Source organism: Ascaphus truei, chromosome 2 (genome assembly GCF_040206685.1).
Source record: "Ascaphus truei isolate aAscTru1 chromosome 2, aAscTru1.hap1, whole genome shotgun sequence".
NCBI lineage: Eukaryota > Metazoa > Chordata > Amphibia > Anura > Ascaphidae > Ascaphus > Ascaphus truei.
This window is the reverse complement of record NC_134484.1, coordinates 320,466,358-320,491,163: the sequence shown is the minus strand read 5'-3', so window position 1 is coordinate 320,491,163 and position 24,806 is coordinate 320,466,358. Positions and strand designations below refer to the sequence as shown.

At 47.3% G+C, this 24,806-nt stretch overlaps 1 protein-coding gene across 6 annotated transcripts in view; it reads left to right on the top strand.

The window, feature by feature from the left end:
* The window catches only part of PDE1C (phosphodiesterase 1C), a 1,267,836-nt gene that overhangs the window by 1,127,887 nt on the left and 115,143 nt on the right, over nt 1-24,806 (top strand). For all 6 annotated transcript variants that reach the window (XM_075586551.1, XM_075586550.1, XM_075586552.1 and 3 more), the window contains one exon: nt 18,096-18,177. In XM_075586551.1, the coding sequence (XP_075442666.1) occupies nt 18,096-18,177 (82 nt within the window). The remainder of the gene's footprint in view (nt 1-18,095; nt 18,178-24,806) is intronic.

Sequence of the window (24,806 nt, the reverse complement as noted above, 5' to 3'; positions counted from 1 at the left end):
GGGGGGTAGGGTAGAGTAAGGGGGGAGAGAGAGAGAGAGAGAGAGAGAGAGGCCTATTTCACTAAAGTCCCAAGTGCTATCCTTTCAAACTTTGAAAGAAAACTTTCCTCTCCTTCTCTGCAAAACCCATATTTGAGGCTCTGGAGGCAGCTAGTGCCACCTTCAAGTATGACCTAAGAAGCACTATTACCAAAATTAGAGAGAGGGATGTGCTACCAACCCCCTCCCTAGCTAGAAGCCCACTAATAGATGCACTCCTGGGCTATTAAAACATAACATTTATTATAATAATTAAAAAATTACACACATATAATAGACATGAATCGTGAAAAAATAATAATATAACCTAAAGTGAATTAAAATAAGTAGGAGTAGGTCTGGTACTAGTGAAGCTGACTATCAGGTGTATAGCCCTAGTGTTGAATAATACAGTCTTAGACAACTCCTTGAATTAAATTGGCAATCAATCCACCTGTAGAACCTAACTATATAACTAAGAAGCACATCGTTAAATCCCTGTGTTAACTACAGAGGTAGCAGGAGTTATTGCACCCACTGGCACGTTATGGAGGGATAGTCTGTGATTTTTTGCATAATCATTGCCATTAAAGCCTTTGAAAAATCACAGATATTCGGCATTATAACACAATATTCTATGTTACGAGTGAGTGCAATACCCCTTACTATGTCTGTATAACGGAGCTCTAGGGATAGATGTTCTTACAGGGAACACCTTTTTTGCATATCATTAGCACTAAAGTCCGTTATAGTAATGCAAAGGCTGCTTATGGCTGAAAACGGCACTTAACACTGTGTTAAGTGATATTTGAAGATACCCATTACCACTTAATAAGGTATTAACTTAAATGAATCCCTCATTAAGTAGGGTGACCCGATGTCCCGGTTTAGCCGGGACAGACCTGTTTTTTAATGCCTGTCCCGGCTGCCCTGCATTCTTTATAATGTCCTGTTTTTTTGTGGCTGTCCCGGATTTGACCATCAGAGCAGGGGGGGCAGCAGAGAGCAAGAATGCAGGAACAGAGCAGAGGCCGGTCTGACAGTAGCTGCAGAGGGTGGGGGCGGGGTTAGAGGCAAAGGAGCCCAGCAGTGAGACAGTGGGAGATTCGGTGTCTGCTGCCAGGGCTCAAGATGGCTTCCCCCCAATGTTCCACAGAGGCAGGTAGGGACCAGAACGGACACACACAAGAGACAGTATGGGGGAGAGAGAGATAAAGCATGGGGTGGGGGGGGATAGAGAGATAAAGCATGGGGTGGGGGGGGATAGAGAGATACAGCATGGGGGGGAGGGAGAGATACAGAATGGGGGGGGGAGAGAGGCAGCATGAGGGGGAAAGAGAGGCAGCATGAGAGGGGGAGATAGAGGCAGCATGAGGGGGAGAGAGGCAGCATGGGGGGAGAGAGGGGCAGCATGAGGGGGAGAGAGTGGCAGCATGAGAGGGGGAGAGAGAGGCAGCATGAGAGGGGGAGAGACAGGCAGAATGATTGGGAGAGAGGCAGCATTGGGAGGAGAGGCAGCATGGGGGAGGAAGAGGCAGCATGCGGGGAGGGAGAGGCAGCATGGGGGAGGGAGAGAGGGATGTGGGAGAGAGAGGCAGCATGTTGGGGAGGAGAGAGGCAGCACACACAGACAATGGGGGAGAGAGAAGCACACACGGAGAATGGAGGAGAGAGAGATACACAGAGAATGGGGGAGAGAGACAGAGAATGTGGGAGAGAGACACAGAGAATGGGGGAGAGAGACACACAGAGAATGGGGAGAGAGACACACAGAGAATGGGGGAGAAAGACGCACAGAGAATGGGGGAGAAAGACACACAGAGAATGGGGGAGAAAGACACACAGAGAATGGTGGAGAAAGACACACAGAGAATGGGGGAGAGAGACACAGAGAATGAGGGAGAGAAAGACACACACACAGAGAATGGGGTGGAGAGAGAGACACACACACAGAGAATGGGGGAGAGAGACACACAGAGAATGGGGGAGAGAGACACACAGAGAATGGGGGAGAGAGTCACAGAGAATGGGGGAGAGAGACACAGAGAATGGGGGGAGAGAGACACACACAGAATGGGGGAGAGATACAGAGAATGGGGGGGAGAGATACACACACAGAGAATGGGGGGAGAGAGAGACACACACACACACAGAATGGGGAAGAGAGAGACTCACAGAGAATGGGGGAGAGAGACACAAAGAGAATGGGGGAGAGAGACACAGAGAATGGGAGAGAGACACACAGAGAATGGGGGAGAGAGACACACAGAGAATGGGGGAGAGAGACACACAGAGAATGGGGGAGAGAGACACACAGGGAATGGGGGAGAGAGACACAGAGAATGGGAGAGAGAGACAGACAGACAGACAGACAGACAGACAGAGAGAGAATGGGGGAGAGAGAGACACACACACACATAGAATGGGGAAGAGAGAGACACACAGAGAATGGGGGAAAGAGAGAGAGAGATTGAGAGAGAGACACTCAAAGAGAATGGGGGAGAGAGGGGCACACACAGAGAATGGGGTAGAGAGATACACACAGAGAATGGGGGAGAGAGAGACACACAGAGAATGGGGGAAAGAGAGAGAGAGACACACACAGAGAATGGGGGAGAGAGACACACACACACACACACACACACAGAGAATGGGGGAGAGAGAGAGACACACACACACACACAGAATGGGGGAGAGAGACGCACACAGAGAATGGGGGAGACACACAGACAATGGGGGAGAGCATGACCCACACAGAGAGAATGGGGGAAAGAGAGAGAGACACACAGAGAATGGGGGAGAGACACCCACACACACAGAGAATAGGGGAGAGACACAGAGAATGGGGGAGAGAGAGACACACACAGAGAATGGGGGAGAGCGAGAGAGAGAGACACACATAGAGAATGGGGGTAGAGAGAGAGACAGAGAATGGGGAAAGAGTCACACACAGAATTGGGGAGAGAGACACACACAGAGAATGGGGAGAGAGAGACAAGGAATGGGGGAAAAGTCACACACAGAATGGGGGAGAGAGAGAGACACGCACACAGATAATGGGGGGAGAGAGACAGAGAATGGGGAAAGAGTCGCACACAGAATGGGGGGGAGAGAGAGAGACACACACAGAGAATGTGGGGAGAGAGAGAGACAGAGAATGGGGAAAGAGTAACACACAGAATGGGGGAGAGAGAGAGACACACACAGAGAATGGGGGGAGAGAGAGACACACACACAGAGAATGGGGGAGAGAGACACACAGAGAATGGGGGAGAGAGACACAGAGAATGGGGGAGAGAGACACACAGAGAATGGGGGAGAGAGACACACAGAGAATGGGGGAGAGAGTCACAGAGAATGGGGGAGAGAGACACAGAGAATGGGGGGAAAGAGACACACACACCGAATGGGGGAGAGATACAGAGAATGGGGGGGAGAGATACACACACAGAGAATGGGGGGAGAGAGAGACACACACACACACAGAATGGGGAAGAGAGAGACACACAGAGAATGGGGGAGAGAGACACAAAGATAATGGGGGAGAGAGACACAGAGAATGGGAGAGAGACACACAGAGAATGGGGGAGAGAGACACACAGAGAATGGGGGAGAGAGACACACAGGGAATGGGAGAGACAGACAGACAGACAGAGAGAGAATGGGGGAGAGAGAGACACACACACACATAGAATGGGGAAGAGAGAGACACACAGAGAATGGGGGAAAGAGAGAGAGAGATTGAGAGAGAGATACTCACAGAGAATGGGGGAGAGAGGGGCACACACAGAGAATGGGGTAGAGAGATACACACAGAGAATGGGGGAGAGAGAGACACACAGAGAATGGGGGAAAGAGAGAGAGAGACACACACAGAGAATGGGGGAGAGAGACACACACACACACACACACACAGAGAATGGGGGAGAGAGAGACACACACACACACACACACAGAATGGGGGAGAGAGACGCACACAGAGAATGGGGGAGACACACAGACAATGGGGGAAAGACACAGAGAGAATGGGGGAAAGAGAGAGAGACACACAGAGAATGGGGGAGAGACACCCACACACACAGAGAATAGGGGAGAGACACAGAGAATGGGGGAGAGAGAGACACACACAGAGAATGGGGGAGAGCGAGAGAGAGAGACACACATAGAGAATGGGGGTAGAGAGAGAGACAGAGAATGGGGAAAGAGTCACACACAGAATTGGGGAGAGAGACACACACAGAGAATGGGGAGAGAGAGACAAGGAATGGGGGAAAAGTCACACACAGAATGGGGGAGAGAGAGAGACACGCACACAGATAATGGGGGGAGAGAGACAGAGAATGGGGAAAGAGTCACACACAGAATGGGGGGGAGAGAGAGAGACACACACAGAGAATGTGGGGAGAGAGAGAGACAGAGAATGGGGAAAGAGTAACACACAGAATGGGGGAGAGAGAGAGACACACACAGAGAATGGGGGGAGAGAGAGACAGAGAATGGGGAAAGAGTCACACACAGAATGGGGGAGAGAGAGAGAGACACACACACAGAGAATGGGGGTTAGAGAGACAGAGAATGAGGAAAGAGTCACACACAGAATGGGGGAGAGAGAAAGAGAGACACACAGAGAATGGGGGGAGAGAGAGAGAGACACACACAGAGAATAGGGGAGAGAGAGAGACACACACAGAGAATAGGGGGAGAGAGAGAAACAGAAAATGGGGAAAGAGTCACACACAGAATGGAGGAGAGAGAGAGACACACACACAGAGAGAATGGGGGGAGAGAGAGAGAGACAGAGATTGTGGAAAAAGTCACACACAGAATGGGGGAGAGAGAGACACACACAGAGAATGGGGGGAGAGAGAGAGAGAGACAGAGAATGGGGAAAGAGTCACACACAGAATGGGGGAGAGAGAGAGACACACACACAGAGAATGGGGGGGAGAGAGAGAGAGAGACAGAGAATGGGGAAAGAGTCACACACAGAATGGGGGAGAGAGAGAGAGACACACACACAGAGAATGGGGGGAGAGAGAGATACACACACACACAGAGAATGGGGGGAGGGATAGACAGAGAATGGGGAAAGAGTCACACACAGAATGGGGGAGAGAGAGATACACACACACACACACACAGAATGGGGGAGAGAGAGAATGGGGGAGAGAGAGAATGGGGAGAGAGAGAGAATGGGGAGAGAGACAGAATGAGAAGGGTGGAACGAGAATGGAGTGAGAAGGAGAGAGGCAGCATGGGGGGGGAGGAGAGAGGCAGCATGGGGTGAGGAGAGAGACAGCATGGGGGGAGGAGAGAGACAGCATGGGGGGGAGGAGAGAGGCAACATGGGGGGAGGAGAGAGGCAGCATGGGGGAGGAGAGAGGCAGCATGGGGGGAGGAGAGAGACAGCATGGGGGGGAGGAGAGAGGCAACATGGGGGGAGGAGAGAGGCAGCATGGGGGGAGAGAGACGCACACACAGAGAATGGGGGGGGAGAGACACACATACGGAGAATGGGAGAGAGAGACACACAGAGAATGAGGGAGAGAGAGAGAGACACACAGAGAATAGGGGGAGAGAGACAGACAGAGAATGGGGAAAGAATCACACACAGAATGGGGGAGAGAGAGAGACACACACAGAGAATTGGGGTAGAAAGAGAAACAGAAAATGGGGAAAGAGTCACACACAGAATGGAGGAGAGAGAGACACACACACACAGAGAATGGGGGGAGAGAGAGAGAGACAGAGATTGTGGAAAGAGTCACACACAGAATGGGAGAGAGAGAGAGAGACACACACAGAGAATGGGGGGAGAGAGAGAGACAGAGAATGGGGAAAGAGTCACACACAGAATGGGGGAGAGGGAGAGAGACAGAGAATGGGGAAAGAGTCACACACAGAATGGGGGAGAGAGAGAGAGAGACACACACAGAGAATGGGGGGGGAGAGAGAGAGAGACAGAGAATGGGGAAAGAGTCACACACAGAATGGGGGAGAGAGAGAGACACACACACAGAGAATGGGGGGAGAGAGAGATACACACACACACACAGAGAATGGGGGGAGAGATAGACAGAGAATGGGGAAAGAGTCACACACAGAATGGGGGAGAGAGAGACACACACACAGAGAATGGGGGGAGAGAGAGACAGAGAATGGGGAAAGAGTAATACACTGAATGGGGGAGAGAGAGAATGGGGAGAGAGACAGAATGGGGAGAGAGACAGAATGAGAAGGGTGGAACGAGAATGGAGTGAGAAGGAGAGAGGCAGCATGGGGGGGAGGAGAGAGGCAGCATGGGGGGAGGAGAGAGGCAGCATGGGGGGAGGAGAGAGGCAGCATGGGGGGGAGGAGAGAGGCAACATGGGGGGAGGAGAGAGGCAGCATGGAGGGAGGAGAGAGGCAGCATGGGGGGGAGGAGAGAGGCAGCATGGGGGGGAGAGAGGCAGCATGGGGGGAGAGAGACGCACACACAGAGAATGGGGGGGAGAGACACACATACGGAGAATGGGAGAGAGAGACAGAGAATGGGGGAGAGAGACGCACACACAAAATGGGGGAGAGAGACACACACAGAATGGGGGAGAGAGAGACACACAGAGAATGGGGGAGAGAGAGACACACAGAATGGGGGAGAAAGACGCACACACGGAGAATGGGGGGGAGAGGCACACAGAGAATGGGGGAGAGACACACAGAGGATGGGGGAGAGGGACACAGAGAATGGGGGAGAGAGACACAGAGAATGGGGGAGAGAGACAGAGAATGGGGGAGAGAGATGCACACAGAGAATGGGGGAGAGACACACAGAGAATGGGGAAGAGAGACACAGAGAATGGGGGAGAGAGACACAGAGAATTGGGGAGAGAGACACAGAGAATGGGGGAGAGAGCTGCACACAGAGAATGGGGGAGAGAGAGGCACACACAGAATGGGGGGAGAGAGAGACACACAGAATGGGGGAGAGAGAGACACACAGAGAATGGGGGAGAAAGACGCACACATGGAGAATGGGGGGGGGAGACACACAGAGAATGGGGGAGAGAGACACACACAGAATGGGGGAGAGAGAGGCACACACAGAATGGGGGAGAGAGACGCACACACAGAATGGGGGAGAGAGACGCACACAGAATGGGGGAGAGATGCACACAGAATGGGGGAGAGATGCACACACAGAATGGGGGAGAGAGAGGCACACACAGAATGGGGGAGAGAGAGGCACACACAGAGAATGGGGAGAGAGACACAGAGAATGTGGGGAGAGACACACAGAGAATGGGGGAGAGAGACGCACAGAATGGGGAGAGAGAGACACACACAGAGAATGGGGGAGAGAGATGCACACAGAGAATGGTGGAGACACACAGAGAATGGGGAGAGAGAGATGCACACACAGAGAATGGGGGAAAGAGAGAGAGACACACACACAGAGAATGGGGAAGAGACACACACAGAGAATGGGGGAGAAAGAGACACCCACAGAGAATGGGGGAGAAAGAGAGACACACAGAGAATGGGGGGGGGGAGAGAGAGAGACAGAGAATGGGGGGGAGAGAGAGACAGAGAATGGGGAGAGAGTCACACACAGAATGGGGGAGGGAGAGAATGGGGAGAGAGACAGAATGGGAAGGGTGGAACGAGAATGGAGTGATCGGGGGGAGAGAGAATGGGTTTTTGTAAGGCTGCCTCACCACTAGCGCTGAGCGGGCGGCAGTAACTTCCATGTACAGTATAGATATATGTAAGTTCCCACTCACGCTGTGCGCGCGGCGTTCGTGTGCGGGCGCACATGCTCACCCGCGCTCAGCGCTTAAGTAAACAAAAAACTATACTTACCCGCGCGCTCAACTACCCGCAATGCCCCTCCCACACGCGCGCGTACATGCAGGACACCCGGCGCTCATGCTTGGAGCGCTCTCCTAGCATGAGCGTGCTCAGCGCCAGCGGGGACAGAGAGTGGCGGAGAGACATAAAGGAGACATAAAGTGCAGTTGGTAATGTCATTTGTTTTATAAATATTTTTTTTAATGTCTCCCGGTTTTTACTTTTGTAAATCTGGTCACCCTATCGTTAAGTCAATAATGTGGCTCTGTGGATCTGGTCCTGTGTGGTTAGGATACGTCAAGGATTGTGATCTCCTATATTTAAGCAATACAGCACTGTTTTAATGTACTGTAGCTGTGAGTGCTTTCTGAAAATAGATTCCTATTACATATGTTCTAAAATTATAATTATCTTTGTAGAAATCCCTCCTAGGCACCTGTAGGGACAGCTGACAGGCAGCATATTAGTGACCGCAATCTAAAATAGTAAACAACAAACATTACCAATCCATTGTCTTGAGAAACACCAGGGAGCCAGAAAAACTCCATTCATTAGTAAAAAGTGACATTTAGTGCAACACCTTTCAAATAAATGTCAACAAATTAAAAAAGAAAAACATACAGTTCAGGCCAGCTTTATTCTAAAGCTTGCCGGGATAAATGCGGGTCTTTTCTCCGATTTGAACGGAGTTTCCCGCGCGGCGGCCGCTTCAACAGATAAGCGCTAATGGTGCTTATCATTGAAAGTGCCCGCGGCGCGGGAAAACTAAAAAAAAAAAAGACGCGCGCCGCCGCGTTTAAAAAAAACCCGCGGAGAAAGCCGCATTAGGTTAAAGGCGGCCGCGACTGTATGTGAGCAATGGAATGAATCATCAAGATAAAAAGCTATACATCATTATGGAAATGTACTTCCATTTTGACTATTTGATGCTTGAAGAGACAAAGAAATAAATAATTAGTCCTAAAAGTCACATGGATAAATAAGATTGGAGTTCAGACTTCAAACCGTTAAAGCTAAAGATTAAGCTTAAAGCTTATGCTATATGAATATTGTGAGATTCGGAGGAAAGAAAAGAAGCCCACAGACACATCTAAATGAGCTTAATGTGTTAGAAAAAGTTCTGCACTTATTCCAGAAATAGGCATCCCAAGAAAATATCATGATCAGTGTCACGTACAGCACACCTGTGAGTACGTGACCTGCATATGGTAAAAGGGTTAATACACAGTTCTCTAGCTGAGTCACTTTTCTCCACACACGGACCCTCAAATGAGTAATATCTCCCCTCAATCTGTCCCAACATACCATCTGTCACGAACAACTCACTTTTGAGCACATGACATATATGCAACCATATTCCCATATTCCCTCTGCGGCCTGTCCCTGTGCCTCGCTGTTTTGCTCTTTCTTGCTGAATATATCTCCTTCCGCCTCGCTCTCTCTTCCCTCTGCGGCCTGGCCCTGTGCCTCGCCTTGCTTTTTCTTGCTGTAGATATCTCTCCCAGCCTCACCCTCTCTTCCCTCTGCGGACTGTCCTTGTGCCTTGCTGTCTTGCTTTCTCTTATGGTAGATATATCTCTCCCAGCCTCGCTCCCTTTTCCCTCTGCAGGCTGTCCCTGTGCCTCGCTGTCCTGCGGTATATCTCTCTCCCCGCCTTGCTCCCTCGTCCCTCTGCGGACGGTCCCTGTGCCTCGTTGGCCTGCTGTATATCGCTTCCCCAGCTTCGTTCTCTCTTCCCTCAGCTGACTGTCCCTGTGCCTCGCGGTCTTGCTGTATATACCTCTCCCAGACTCGCTCTCTCTTCCCTCGGCGGATGGTCCCTGTGCCTCGTAGTCTTGCTTTATATGTCTCTCCAAGCCTCTCTCTCCATTTCCCTGGTGGACGGTCTGGTTGGTGTGGAGGGATTGTACGGGGAGGCTCCCACACCCCCCCCACTCTGGTGCGACATCTGTCAGTCACCCTTCCCCAGTGTGCGTTAGTACCTGGAACTGTTCGGCGAGTACCTGATCTGGTTGGGTCACAGCGGTCTCATAGTAGGTAACCATCTTTCCAAGATCATTACCTAGCAACACATTAGCAGGAATATCATTCATTACTCCCACCTCCCGCACACCCTGCCCAGTACCCCAATTCAAGTATACCTTGGCCACCGGCAAAACGTGGCGGCCTCCTCCCGCCACCCCCATATGCAGAACCCTCCCAGGAATGATTTCCTCAGGCCGGACCAGTCCTGGCCGCACCAGGGTAAGGGTAGCACCAGAGTCTCTCAGTCCTTGGGTGAGTTTCTGACCCACCAGGACTGATTGCAAGTGGGCACCTCTGTTTTCTCACGACCCAGATACCACACAAGCCCCTAGGCGTACTCCCGAGGGGTGATCCTCTCCAGAGGCAGCGGCGGGCTTCATCCGGTCAGGGCAGTCGAGGCTGATGTGCCCCTGCTTTTGACAGGTAAAACACTGGCGGGTATCTCCCTGCCCAGGTGGGCGGATTCCCCCCCCCAGATGAAGCCCCAGCTGGCTTAAAGGGCGGTCATTGTGGGGTTTCACAGGATTCACCCCTCTTCCATCCCGGGACCCCCTTGTTAACCACTGGATTCCGGTTAACCACATATGAATCTGCAAGCTTGCCAGCCTCGGTGGCTGACTTAGGATCTCGGTCCTAAACCCACTTTCTCACTTCAGGTGGGCAAAGGGTTAAAAATTGCTCATGAACCACAAGATCCAATAACCCATCAAAGCTTTCAACTTACAGCCCTCCAACCCATTGCTTGCACAAAGATGTCAGACGCCCCACCAGCTCAGAAAAGCCGCCGGGACCCTCGTGCTGAAGGGCCCTGAACTTTTGCCTGTGGGTTTCAGGGGTGATGTTGAAACGGTGTAGCAATGCAGCTTTGATGGCCTCGTAATCTTGGTCCAGGTGCTCCGGCAAATCTGCGACGACATTCATGGCTCTTTCATTCAGGGTGGGTGTAAGATATGCCGCCCACTGGGCACGCGGCAACTGATGCTGCCTGCAGGTTTTTTCAAACCCCCGCAGGAAAGTGTCCAGATCCCCATCTTTCGCCAGGCTTGGGAAATGCTCCATCCGTGGCCTGGACGGGCTGGAATCTCCGCTGCTGGGGGCTGGCGATTCCCTCTGGAGCTTGGCAAGTTGCAGCTGGTGTCTTAGGTCCGCCGCGTATCTCGCATCCTCCCGTTCTGCAGCATATCTCGCTGCGTCACGTTCTGCAGCTTGTCTTTCTCTTTCTGCGTCACGTTCTGCAGCATATCTCGCTGCGTCACGTTCTGCAGCATATCTCGCTGCGTCACGTTCTGCAGCATATCTCGCTGCGTCACGTTCTGCAGCTTGCCTTTCTCTTTCTGCAGCTTGCCTTTCTCTTTCTGCAGCTTGCCTTTCTCTTTCTGCTTCGCGCTCTTGGAACTGGATGATGAGCTGCAATCGCGTTGCGTCATCTGCTGGTCCTAGGTACTTGAGAGTAGTTTGCAAGTACACATCCAAGGCACTGGCAGGCTGAGAACTGCTGGAGTCCTCAGATTATGATAGTCCTGGGTTCCTTGACCCGTGGGCAATTTCCAGGGCTAAGCCACCCTCCGTTCCGCTGCTGTAGTCGTCCTGGCCCAGTGTAGCATCTTGCTCAGTATCTTTCTCCAGCAAGATTTGTACGAGCTCTTCTTTATTTTTACCCAGACATTGGAGATCACGCTCCTCACACAGAGCCATCAGTGCCTCTTTTGTCTGGCGTCGGTATAAAGCAGCCATATTCACTACACTTTACTCAAAATAAAAAGATAGCAAAAGAAAAACAAGAGGGGGGGGGGGAACGAAACTGTCTGCTTGTATGTTTTATAAAAATAGCACTGAGTAATAGCTTTGGGGTACTGAGCTGTGATCTCTCGCAAGACTCACACAGGTCAGTCACTTTTTAATGTTTCGTTTATCCCACAGGCGTAAACGCAAACCACTAAAAAGCTCTGATATTAACAAAATTACAAATTGTTATCCCACCGCTATGCCACCATTTGTCACGTACGACCCCCTGCTAGCACGTGCCCTGCATACGGGACAAGGGTTAATACCGACGCTCGCAAGCGTACCCACTCTTCACCCACTCAGGGGTCCCTCAAATGGGTTGTATCTCTCCTCAAACCGTCCCAATATACCACTGCCACGAACAGCACACAAGTGAGCACGTGACTTTAGATATGCAACCAGGGTTAATACACAAAGGCTTCTCTAGCAACCCCCCTTTCTCCTCTGCAAGGAACCAGCGAGTTAGTATTAACCCCCCACTCAATTGCACATCATAACCATCCACTGCCACCAATGAGGTTATGCAGATATGATAAAAGATCTTAGACTAAAATATCCGCCAGGGCCTCAGGTCCCTGTTTATGATAGGAAAAACTATGCACTTTAACACAAAATCAGCTGTAGTAACATGTGCCTGAGTTTAGCAAGTTATTCTCTCCAGCGTGCACAAAGTTCATTCAGAGCCCAAAGCATTACTTATTAAATGGTTTAATATATATAAAAATACAGTGCTTGAATTACAGAAAAGGTATTACAAAATAAACATACAATTACAATATAAGGCAGTGCAGCTTCTTAAAAAAAAAGGGGTAAAACAGAAAATCCTATACAGTACATTACCACATGCTATGGATTTTTCCCAGAGAGGCACTGGTTCAGAAGATGAGGTCTGCTATGCTTTTCAAGCATGCCCCTGGACAGATCTGACTTGTAACAACCTCCCCCAGACTTAAGTACAATTCTTTTTTAGGGCCCCTTCATGAGCCCACCCCTTCTACAAAATACCTTGAAGCTGTTCTCTCCCAACCCTGTCTGTAGACCTTGATTAATTGTATTGTATTGTATTGTATGTCTTTATTTATATAGTGCCATTAATGTACATAGCGCTTCACAGTAGTAATACATGTGGTAATCCAATAAATAACAGATAATATAAATAACAGATCATGGGAATAAGTGCTTTAGACAAACATAACATTAAGGAAGAGGAGTCCCTGCCCCGAGGAACTTACAATCTAATTGGTAGGTAGGGAGAACGTACAGAGACAGTAGGAGGGAGTTCTGGTAAGTGCGTCTGCAGGGGGCCAAGCTTTATGTATCATGTGTTCAGAATGTTCACAGTGCTATTCGTATGCTTCTTTAAGCAAGTGGGTCTTAAGGTGGGTCTTAAAGGTGGATAGAGAGGGTGCTAGTCGGGTACTGAGGGAAAGGGCATTCCAGAGGTGTGGGGCAGTCAGTGAAAAAGGTTTAAGGCGGGAGAGGGCTTTAGATAAAAAGGGGGTAGAAAGAAGACATCCTTGAGCAGAACGCAAGAGTCGGGATGGTGCATAGCGAGAAATTAGGGCTGTGATGTAAGGAGGGGCAGAAGTGTGTAAAGCTTTAAAAGTGAGGAGAAGAATGGAGTGTGAGATGCGGGATTTGATTGGAAGCCAGGAGAGGGATTTCAGGAGGGGAGATGCTGAGACAGATCTAGGAAAGAGTAGAGTGATTCTGGCAGCAGCATTTAGGATAGATTGTAGGGGAGACAGGTGAGAGGCAGGAAGGCCGGACAGCAGGAGGTTACAGTAATCAAGACGGGAGAGAATGAGGGCCTGAGTCAGAGTTTTAGCAGTCGAGCAACAGAGGAAAGGGCGTATCTTTGTTATATTGCGGAGGAAAAAGCGACAAGTTTTAGAAATGTTTTGAATGTGAGGGGCGAATGTGAGAGAGGAGTCGAGTGTGACCCCTAGGCATCGTGCTTGGGCTACTGGGTGGATGATCGTAGTTCCAACAGTAATGTGGAAGGAGGTAGTAGGGCCAGGTTTGGGAGGAAGTATGAGGAGCTCTATTTTAGCCATGTTGAGTTTAAGGCGACGGAGGGCCATCCAGGATGATATAGCAGAGAGACATTCAGAAACTTTGGTCTGTATAGCAGGTGTAAGGTCAGGTGTTGAAAAGTATATTTGTGTGTCGTCAGCATAGAGGTGATATTTAAACCCAAAGGATGTTATTAGGTCACCTAGAGAGAGAGAGTGTACAGAGAAAAGAGAAGAGGTCCCAGGACAGAGCCCTGGGGTACCCCCACAGAGAGATCAATAGAGGAGGAGGAGGTGTTAGCAGAAGAGACACTGAAAGTACGATGGGAGAGGTAGGATGAGATCCAGGATAGAGCTTTGTTCCGAATACCAAGAGTATGGAGAATGTGAAGGAGAAGAGGGTGGTCCACGGTGTCAAATGCTGCAGAGAGGTCGAGTAATATGAGCAGAGTGTAATGACCTCTGTCTTTGGCAGCATGGAGGTCGTCAGTTATTTTAGTGAAGGCTGTTTCCGTGGAGTGAGCAGTGCGGAAGCCAGATTGTAGAGGGTCTAGGAGAGAATAGGTGTTGAGAAAATGGAGCAAGTGAGAGAATACAAGACGTTCAAGGAGTTTAGAGGCAAAAGGCAGGAGGGAGACAGGTCGATAGTTAGAAAGACAGCTAGGGTCAAGCTTGGTGTTTTTGAGTAATGGTATGACTGTTGCATGTTTGAAGGAGGATGGAAAGGTTCCAGAGCAGAGGGAGGAGTTAAAAATGTGTGTGAGCGTAGGGATTATAGTAGGAGCAAGAGCTTTTAGGAGATGGGAGGGAATGGGGTCAAGAAGGCAAGTGGTAGAGGGAGAAGTGGCGATCAACAGCGACACAGCCTCCTCTGAGACAGTGGAAAAAGAGTCAAGGAAGGAAGGAGGAGAGTTAGGAAGAGGTGTAGGATGGGAAGAAGAAACAGAGGGGATGTTCTGACGTATGGATTCCACCTTTTCCTTAAAATAGTCAGCAAAGTCCTGAGCGGAGATGGAGGAAGGAGAGGCAGCTGAGGGTGGTTTGAGTAGAGTATCAAAGACAGAGAACAGTCAGCGTGGGTTAGACTTGTGCATGTTGATTAGTGCAGAAAAGTAGGCTTGTTTAGCTTGCGAGAGGGCAGAGTTGAAACAGGATAGCATAAATTTGTAGTGAAGGAAGTCTGCGAGAGTGTGAGACTTCCTCCAGAGGCGTTCAGAGGAACGAGTGGAGGAACGCAGCATGCGTGTGTGGGAATTTAGCCAGGGTCTAGGGTTAGAAGGGCGAGTGCGGCAGAGAGAAAATGGGGCATGTAGATCAAGAGAGGAGGACAAGACAGAGTTGTAGTTCCTGACCAGGTTGTCGGGGTCTGTAGCAGAGCTGAGAGAGGAGAGGGAGGAGCGTAAAGTGGACTCAAAGTCAGGTAAGTGAATAGAGCGCAGGTTTCTGCAGAACCGGGGGGTAGATGGAGGTGGAGAAGGGGAGAAGCGAGATAGAGAGAATGAGATGAGATGATGGTCAGAGAGAGGAAAAGGGGAAATGGAGAAATCGGAGAGAGAGAAGTTCTTAGTGAAAACCAGGTCTAAGTAGTGGCCATCCTCGTGGGTGCTGGCTGCAGTCCACTGTTGAAGGCCAAAAGAAGAGGTTAGAGAAAGAAAGCGGGAAGCCCAAGGGAGAGAGGGGTCATCAATGTGGCAATTGAAGTCCCCAAGGAGAAGAACAGGGGAGTCTGAGGAGAGGAAGAAAGAGAGCCAGGATTCAAAGTGAGAGAGAAAGGCAGAAGGGGGATGTGTAGAGGTAGGTGGGCGATAGATGACCGCCACATGAACAGGGAGAGGAGAGAAAATCTGGACAGTGTGAGCCTCAAAGGAGGGAAAAGCAAGAGAGGGAGGAATAGGAAGGGTTCGGTAACGACACAGAGAGGAGAGCAGGAGCCCCATGCCTCCACCCCTGCCATCAGTGCGCGGAGTGTGGGAGAAGGAAAGGCCACCATAGGAGAGGGCAGCTTCCAGAGCAGAGTCAGACTGAGTGAACCAGGTCTCAGTTATAGCAAAGAGAAGCAGGGAGTGAGAGAGAAAGAAGTCATGCACAGAGAGGAACTTGTTAGAGAGGGAGCGAGCATTCCAAAGGGCACAGGAGAAAGGGAGAGAGGAGGGAGGGTGGCAGGGGATGGGCATGAGGTTGGAGGGGTTGACACCAGAAGGAGTAGAGGTTGCAGTTGGCAGGCGAGGACGAGCGCATGTAGGAATAAGACAGGGACCAGGATTGGGAGAGATATCCCCAGAAACAAGGAGGAGAAGCATGGATAGAAAGAGAATGTGTGAGGATGATTTGTAAGGGTGTTTTTTAGTGCAGGGGATATAGCTGTGTGGTGTCAGAGGACGCAGGTAAGAAAGGAGTTCATGTGAACAGAGAAGTGGTGAAGAAAGGAGAGATGGAGATATATGAATGGAGTTAGAGACATACTGAGGCTGGTAAAAAGAAGTGCATAATTTGAGAAGAAGTGAAGTCACTGCAAATATAAATGGTAAAGTCAGCATCACAGCAGTAATGATGCAGTCTGGTATTGATGATATCCTCCTTTCCAGCGTAGTTCAAATGCAGGAATCAGGGCCAGATGGGGTGTCCACTTCTTCCTCACTTCTTTTGACCTTCCTTTTAAACTTCAGTTGTTCAGTAGTCATACCACTTATAATGGGCCACTTGGATATGGGCTGCAAGCAGACTAGCTGTTCTGACTGGGTTTATATAGGCCTCAAAAGTCACCTGACAATGTTGTTCTGTCTGCTTAATTAGCACATCTGAGGCACATTCAAACAAATGGTTTTCTACACAGGGTGTTCCCTGCCTAGGTGGCAACACTTGATTTGATTAGGGGTAGACAGAAAACAGCATTCAAATATGGTTTTTATCTAGCATTGGATCACTTGCATATACTATATAATACACACAGCAAAGGCTTAAATGATGATTTAGAGATGGTTTTTACCTAGCATTGGATCATTTGCATATACTATATAATACACACAGCAAAGGCTTCAATGATGATTTAGAGATGGTTTTTACCTAGCATTGGATCACTTGCATATACTATATAATACACACAGCAAAGGCTTCAATGATGATTTAGAGATGGTTTTTACCTAGCATTGGATCACTTGCATATACTATATAATACACACAGCAAAGGCTTCAATGAGGATTTAGAGATGGTTTTTACCTAGCATTGGATCACTTGCATATACTATATAATACACACAGCAAAGGCTTCAATGATGATTTAGAGATGGTTTTTACCTAGCATTGGATCACTTGCATATACTATATAATACACACAGCAAAGGCTTCAATGATGATTTAGAGATGGTTTTTACCTAGCATTGGATCACTTGCATATACTATATAATACACACAGCAAAGGCTTCAATGATGATGATTTAGAGATAGTTTTTACCTAGCATTGGATCACTTGCATATACTATATAATACACACAGCAAAGGCTTCAATGATGATTTAGAGATGGTTTTTACCTAGCATTGGATCACTTGCATATACTATATAATACACACAGCAAAGGCTTCATTGATGATTTAGAGATGGGTTTTACCTAGCATTGGATCACTTGCATATACTATATAATACACACAGCAAAGGCTTCAATGATGATTTAGAGATGGTTTTTACCTAGCATTGGATCACTTGCATATACTATATAATACACACAGCAAAGGCTTCAATGATAATTTAGAGATGGTTTTTACCTAGCATTGGATCACTTGCATATACTATATAATACACACAGCAAAGGCTTCAATGCTGATTTAGAGATGGTTTAATTCAATTGACACCTTGAGTGTGCCATCCACACGGACACCCCTCCCCAAGTAAATCCCTTTGAAATTCAGAGCAGTTCAAAGAAACAGTTCTGACCTGTTTCAGACTCAGCATTTTGTATTTTTCTTAAAAATGTAGCTCATTAACCCCTCAAGCACCAGAGGGATTAAAAATACCCAATATCTCATGACATTATCATGACACCCGGAATTTTAACCAATCAGAGAGCAGGGATTTCAATAATGCCCTTAATTTTACAGCTTTAGCCTATAATAAATAATATAATACAATCTAACATACTGCAAGCTACATTAGATTCCTAATTGGGTGACCTAAAATAATATAGTATAATATACAGATGTAGCCCCTCTTATGTTCGCCGCAGTTGTAGATTTCTGGGGGGGGGAGGGGAGGTGGGGGTGGAAACAGGCTGCAGCAATAGCCAGCTGTGGGAAACATGTAGACAATCATAGAGCTGCTGCAGCTTCCCTCTGCTGTCACCTTCCCAAATGCTCGTTTTCCCGCACTTCTGGGGAAAGTACTATTGTATTATAGATTAATAATCTACTGTATATACTATATTTTTTCAGGGTGACAAAGAAGCAGAACTTGGACTTCCCTTCTCCCCACTGTGTGACCGCAACTCCACTATGGTTGCTCAATCTCAAATAGGTAAGACCGTTTGTTATCTTTTTTTTTCTCATAGTAAAAACATACTGTTCCAAATGTGTTTTAATTACACTTGGCAACATTAATATCACGGTGAGTTATTTGTGCGCTATCTTGTCAAAGCATAACCATTAAGCTCGTGCCCCTGATGAGATGATCAAGCTTTTTTTAATCATCTTTGTTGAGCTTTGTTCTTACCATTAAATCCAATGGAAATGGTGATAGGCAGAGGTATCCTTGGGTATGTAATCCGGGGGGGGGGGGGGGGAATTTTGTGCATTATAGCCTTATATAAAGGCCTATAAATAATTATCTGCAAGTCCTGTGCAGTGTCCTGTTTATTCTACTAATGTATTATTTGGAGAGATTGTACATACAGTATAATTGCGGAAAAATAAAAGTTACATTTAAAACATCTATGCACAAATGCAATTTTTTTGCTATGTGGGATTAACATTTTCAAGTGTAAAAATACGGCTCTTTCAAATGTCAGCATTAGCTCATAAAGTAATAATGAAAAAGATCCACAGTTCATGTAATTGTCTTTCATTGCACTGCCATGACTGTACATTCATCAGACTCAGAGCATGTTTCTTTACAGTTGTATGGTACGTTTTGATATTTTGCTTCCATCTAGTGGCTATTTGGCAAACTTCAGTAATGTACAATTAGAATGTTCTCTAAGGCTGAGTCCATAGAAGGACAGTCAGCGCTGAGCCGTGCGGACGCTCCGCGATGAGCCCCGTCATCCTCAATGAGGATGTCTTGAGAGGGGGCTCCCGTGAGCGTCCGCAGGCGTGCTGAGGCAAAGGGATTTTCAGCCGACAGCAGAACCTGTTTCTGAGCGCGCTGTCGGCTGAAACACCCAATCAGAGCGAAGCAGGGTCATCGTCACGGCGCCGTGACGTTGACATCGGCACTTCGTGGGCTATTGGCCCAGTGATGTCAGTGCCCCGCCTCCCCCGCCTCCTGATCGCACACGCTGGCTCATCTGCTAGTTCATGCAATCGCTCCTGAATGCGCAGACGAGTCTCAGCGTAAGCGCGGAGGTGCGCTGACTGCTAAATTATGGACGCAGCTTAAGTTTAACCATTTTGGTTCCACATGACACATGCCATTTGTACTAATTTTCCAGGGGAGATACATAGAAGGAGCTAAAAAAACAGCCCTGTCATAAAGGTGTCTCCTATGCTAGGGAAATACGCAAAAGGCCCCTATTGCATGGACTCAGTTATCCAAACTCGTTGTGTTAATTGATCAGATATAGAGTTGAGTTGAACATGTGTCTAGGAAAATAATTTATCTGTAATTTATCTGGGTTGCACTAGGGCTATAAATCAAAATGGCCCTAGTGGGTAGTAAGTAGGTATATGGGTGAATATAAAAACGATTTTAAAAGTAAATAAGATTAAAATAGATTGGGGTCATTGAAAGGTATTAGTTATTCAAAGGTATCAGTTCCGGGAATAATGTCTGTGTATCTGCACTCTGTTTGGGATAATATCACTAGTAAAAAGTAAATATATGACTGCTGCTGAATTGGAATGCGACCATGGGACAGGGCAGTAGTGTGAGCACCTTTGCGTGGTATGCAATCCTTTGTTCAGTACTGTAGAGCAGGGGTGCACAAACAGGTGGGGGGGGGGAGATTTTTCTGGGGTGGCGCGGCGGTTGCAGAGGCCCCACGCTCCTCCCTAAGGCATTTAAATTAAATGCCGTGGGATCGCGTGAGGTCTCTGCAACACACAACGTACCGTGATTGACGGCTGTCATCAAATGACTCTGCGGGGTCATGTGACATGATGTCACACGCGTCAAATGATGCCGCGGGTGACGTCATATGACCCCGCAACATCATTTGACGTAGCTCCAAGGTAGGGGGGTGGGGCGCGAGCATCGGGTCAGGCAAGCCAGGTTGCCGCAGCAGCAAAAGTGTGTGCTCCCCTGCTGTAGAGGGTCAGTGCAGAAGGCCACTTAACTCTCCTATGGACACATCAGCCTGTGACTGTGATAACGCGGGACGGAGCAGCACCACATCATAATAGTAGCAACATTTGTTTTGCCTAATGTGTGCAGAAAGTGTGTGTATGTGTGGGGGGGGGGGTATTGATAGAGTCACCTCAGTAAACTTAAGTCTAAATCGGCTTAAATAGTAGATCTAATACAAATATTGCCAACCTGTAAGGTGTGTGATGATCTATGCTAATTGACTGTATATCTGTAAGTGGCTGATTGTCTGCTGTGAGTAATCATATAAGGTCTGAATCTGATGCGCTAATCCGTGCAGCTGTATAACTATCAAACACATGCTGTAATGGTATATCTGCTTCAAATGTTTGCCAGCATGCAAAGTGCGCACTGTTCAACTGCCAGGTAGCTGGTTGTCTAAATTAGACAGTCTTGGTAATGTAAACTGTCTTACAAGGCAGGGTGTGGTGTCCTACATTTAACTGCTGCTCGTAAGATACCTGCCTAAGTAAGTAATGACACTCAATGGCCCGCACACTACCGTACAGATATGTTCGCTGCTCAGTAGGCTAAGAGAGGTGTGCAGTGTCCTATAAATACAGTTGATAGTACCTTGAGATGGTCCGTAGACTAGAGGATAACGATAAATAGTTATATAAATTATAAACTTGCCCTACATACATAACTCTATATTAAAACGGAAGGTAGGGACAGAGGAAAGGGAAAGGTATATCTATCAACTTGGCTAATATCTCCCTAGGTACAGCCATGATGCATTGCTGAGTATCAGCTGCTGAAAATAAGTACGAACGGGAGCCAAAGGTTCTGCAGTGAGACCTCTGTGTACGAATTCTTGCTGCCCGTATACTGTAGATGCGATCAACGGAGTGCACGTCGCTAATGCGTCATGTCACGTGACGTCCACTTATCCTGATGTACATTTTGCATGTAGCTTTTTCAAAGGGTAATATCCCACCCCTAAGGGCTCCGTATTATTTATAGTGTTCTCCCTGAAGTGGCGGAGAGGAGTCAGATGTGTGACCAAGAAGATTAACTCTTGCCATGCTGGCCCTGAGGTGCCGGCAAGTGGAGGAAGCACAGCAGAGAGTTGCTGCTTGGTCCTGCCTGTGTTGAGATATTAAGGAGAAAACACTGACACCCTTTGCTGGTATTTCATTATTCTAATGGTGGGCAATAGGTGATGAACATAGATACCATAATATCAGGGTGGATACAATGCTTGTTCTTTTGTAAAGGTAAAGATCCAAATAGAAATAGCCGGTGCAGAGCCAAAGTAGCAAATCTAGTACATGGTGATCAAAAAGTTATTTATTGATTAAAAAACATAAAGTTGTATAGTGCTGGTAATCGTCTAACTTCCAGTGTGAATCATGTTAGAGGATTACAGGCTCTATACTACTTCATGTTTTTTAATCAATAAATAACTTTTTGGTCACACGGTCCTAGCTTTGCTAATTTGACTGTGCACTGGCAATTTCTATTTGGATCTTTCCCTTCATCTATTCAAGCCTGGGAGCACGCCTGGCGGAAGTCACCGCAGCGGGCCGTGAGGAGTTTAACATTATTGTGCTTTAGTACTAAGCCAGTTGTTTTGTCTGCTTACCCCCTCCATATCTGATGTGGATTGACAGCGTCGGTAGTTCTGCTCTTGCAGGACAACCATGACTGTCCCTGAGTGGGGTTTGGCTTGCACACACAGTGTGGATACAACGTTGTGCAATCCGTTTATGGACTTATATGATCTCCCCTATTGCTGCTGCATATATGTGTATAGATTGATCTGGACTATCATCACTGTATTATTTGGTTGCAAGTCTTTTGAGCACCGGATTCTGGATTTGCATTAATCTAACCCACAAACTTTTGTAAAGGTAGACTGTCTATAATGGAATAGTCAATATTACAAGAAAATGGATATCAAAAAGAAGGTGGTAGACATAATTAAATTAATTACAATGGAAAAGGCAAAACACAATATGTGTGAGGCTGCTCACGATAGAGGTACCAATAGCAATGTGTACACACGTGGATGCTCACAGGTCGAACACTGGTGGCCAAAACACTGTGAACCTAAAATGAATGACCAAATGGACAGTGTCTGTGATGTGGGCTATAGAAAGGATGAATACAGGAAACCTTCATTTAGGCCATTGGGACTTAATGCCTGTACAGCAGATCATATACCCAACGGCACTCTCGCTGTAGGAGAATCATGTCCTAGTCACCCCTTCTGGGATCAGTGGTGAGATGGTCGATCCCGTAGAACTGTAACTCTATAAGGTCTCCCTGGTGGGCATCATACTTATGATGTGCCGGGGGGTTTCATGGTAATTTACAACAGATCCCACATGTTCTAGAATATGGCGTCTAAATTAGGCCCAGGTTTCCCCCACATATTTCATGCCACATTTGCAAGATGCCTAGTATATTACACATGTGCTTTTGCAGTTGATGAAGTGACCGATATTAAATTGCTTTGTATCATTCCAGTTGGAGAATGATTTTGTTAGGAGAATGTAGGGGCAGGCTTTGAAGGTTCTACATTTAAACAAGTGTTGTGGTCTTTTAGAAAGCTAGGTCTCCGTGATGACGTTAGGCAGGATTGTCCTTAAGGTTTGGTGCTCTTCTGCTAACAAGATTGGGTGTTGGCTTCAGTACCTGTTTAAGATCTTCATCTAAGAGAAGGAGGTGCCAGTGGCTTTTTATAATATGGTTGATGCAGTTCTATTTGTTATTAAACGTCCCGATAAATCTAATAACTTTGGGTTCTGTATAGACAGGTTTTTGGGGGGCTAAAAGTTTGTTCCGTTTAGAGGATTTAGCCCTTTTGTAGGACTTCTTGAGACATGTTTTAATGTATCCCCTTTCGAGGAACCATGTAGTCATGTGTCGTTCATGTTCCTCAAACTCTGCATCAGTGGAGCACTTCCTTCAGATATGTAGGGACTGGCCCATAGGGATATTTTTGACAAAGTGAGGTGGATGGTGATTATCTGCACTTAGAAGGTTATTATTGACCAGGTCACCTTGTCCTTATATATAGTGAGATTTAGGAAATTGAGTTTCTCAGTCTGGATCTCACTGGTAAGTTTCAGGTTCAACTCATTGTGATTCAATACAGAGATAAACTCCAGGAGGGTATCCATGGTGCCACGCCACAGAATCAGAATATATTCTACTGTATGTAGTGGCACAAGAGATCTATGTGTGTAGATGTTTAGTTTGTCATTGAAAACCACTGTCTCCTCCCACCAGCCAAGGTACAGATTTGGGTAAAGTGGTGCACAATTAGTGCGCATGTCTGTACTTTTGATCAGGTGGTAGATGTGACTATTGAACAGAAAGTAGTTTTTAGACAGCACATAATTTAGTAGTTTGAGTGTGAAATCATTATGGAGATTGAAGTGTGTGCCTCTCCTGTGTAAGAAATGTGAGATAACATTCATACCTGCAAATGAGGAATGCTAGTATACAGAGCCTCAACATCCAATCCAACCATAAATGTCTGGTTGTCTAATGAGACACCCTCTATTTTCGTCAGTAAAGCTTTCTGTCCTGGAGATGTGAGGGGAAGCTCATCACAAAGGGTCACAACACCCGGTACACATACACACTTGCATTCTCGGTTAGATTCCCCAGACCTAAGACAATTGGTCACCTCGCGGGTGGTAGCTGGTGTTTGTTGACTTATGGGAGACTGCAAAATGTGATTATATAGGGAGTTTTACCTAGAATAAATTCATACTCCCGATTTAAGAGGACCTTGTATTCAATGCCCTGTTTGAGTATGGTAATAAGCATATTAAGGCCAGTGTAGGGTCAGAATCTGGGACCCTACTGTGTAACAAAAGGTATCTGACGGGAGTCTCAGATTCTCTGTGATGTAGTCATCACGTTGTAGGACAACTATGATTCTTCCTTTATCTGAGGGTTATCCTGAAGTTCTTTTAATACTGTTTGTTCTTAGTGTGTGAGACTAGACGAGGGCAAATGTGTAGATATTTTTTCCAAATCCCTGGTGACCAGATTGACGAAAACCTCAATATCGGTGCTTACGTTGAATGAGAGGGGGGTGAAAGTTACTGCGATTTTAAAATCGGTAAATGGTGCCTCCCCTGCGATATGCTCATTGTCTTCTGGTAAAGCTATGACATCTTGTAAATGCAGATATTCAGTGTCCTCCAGTGTATTTAGTGCAGTGTTTTTAAAGTCCATCCGCAGTTTCTTTATAAAAGATTATGTAGCAGAAATTTAAGTGCAAATACATTGGTATCTCTAACCAATTTGAAACGATTAAACAAACATAGCCCGAGATACAGCCCCCCTGTATACACAAGAGGGCAACAAGAAGGGGTGCTTCGAGAAAGACTAAGGGACGCGCGATTCTGAGCGTACAATGCCAAAGGCAACAGGCTGTCCATATTGAGGTATATTGAGGTATGGAATACAACTACCCCCACCCAAGATCTCAAAATCATTAAGCTGTCTGATCTACCTTTGACCGAAACATCAATGTGAGTACTTAAAAAGGTGTAATATACTAGGCATCTTGCAAATGTGGCATGAAATATGTGAGGAAAATCCGTTTAGACGCCATCTTGTAGAACATGTGTGATCTGTTGGAAATTACCTTGAGACCGCTC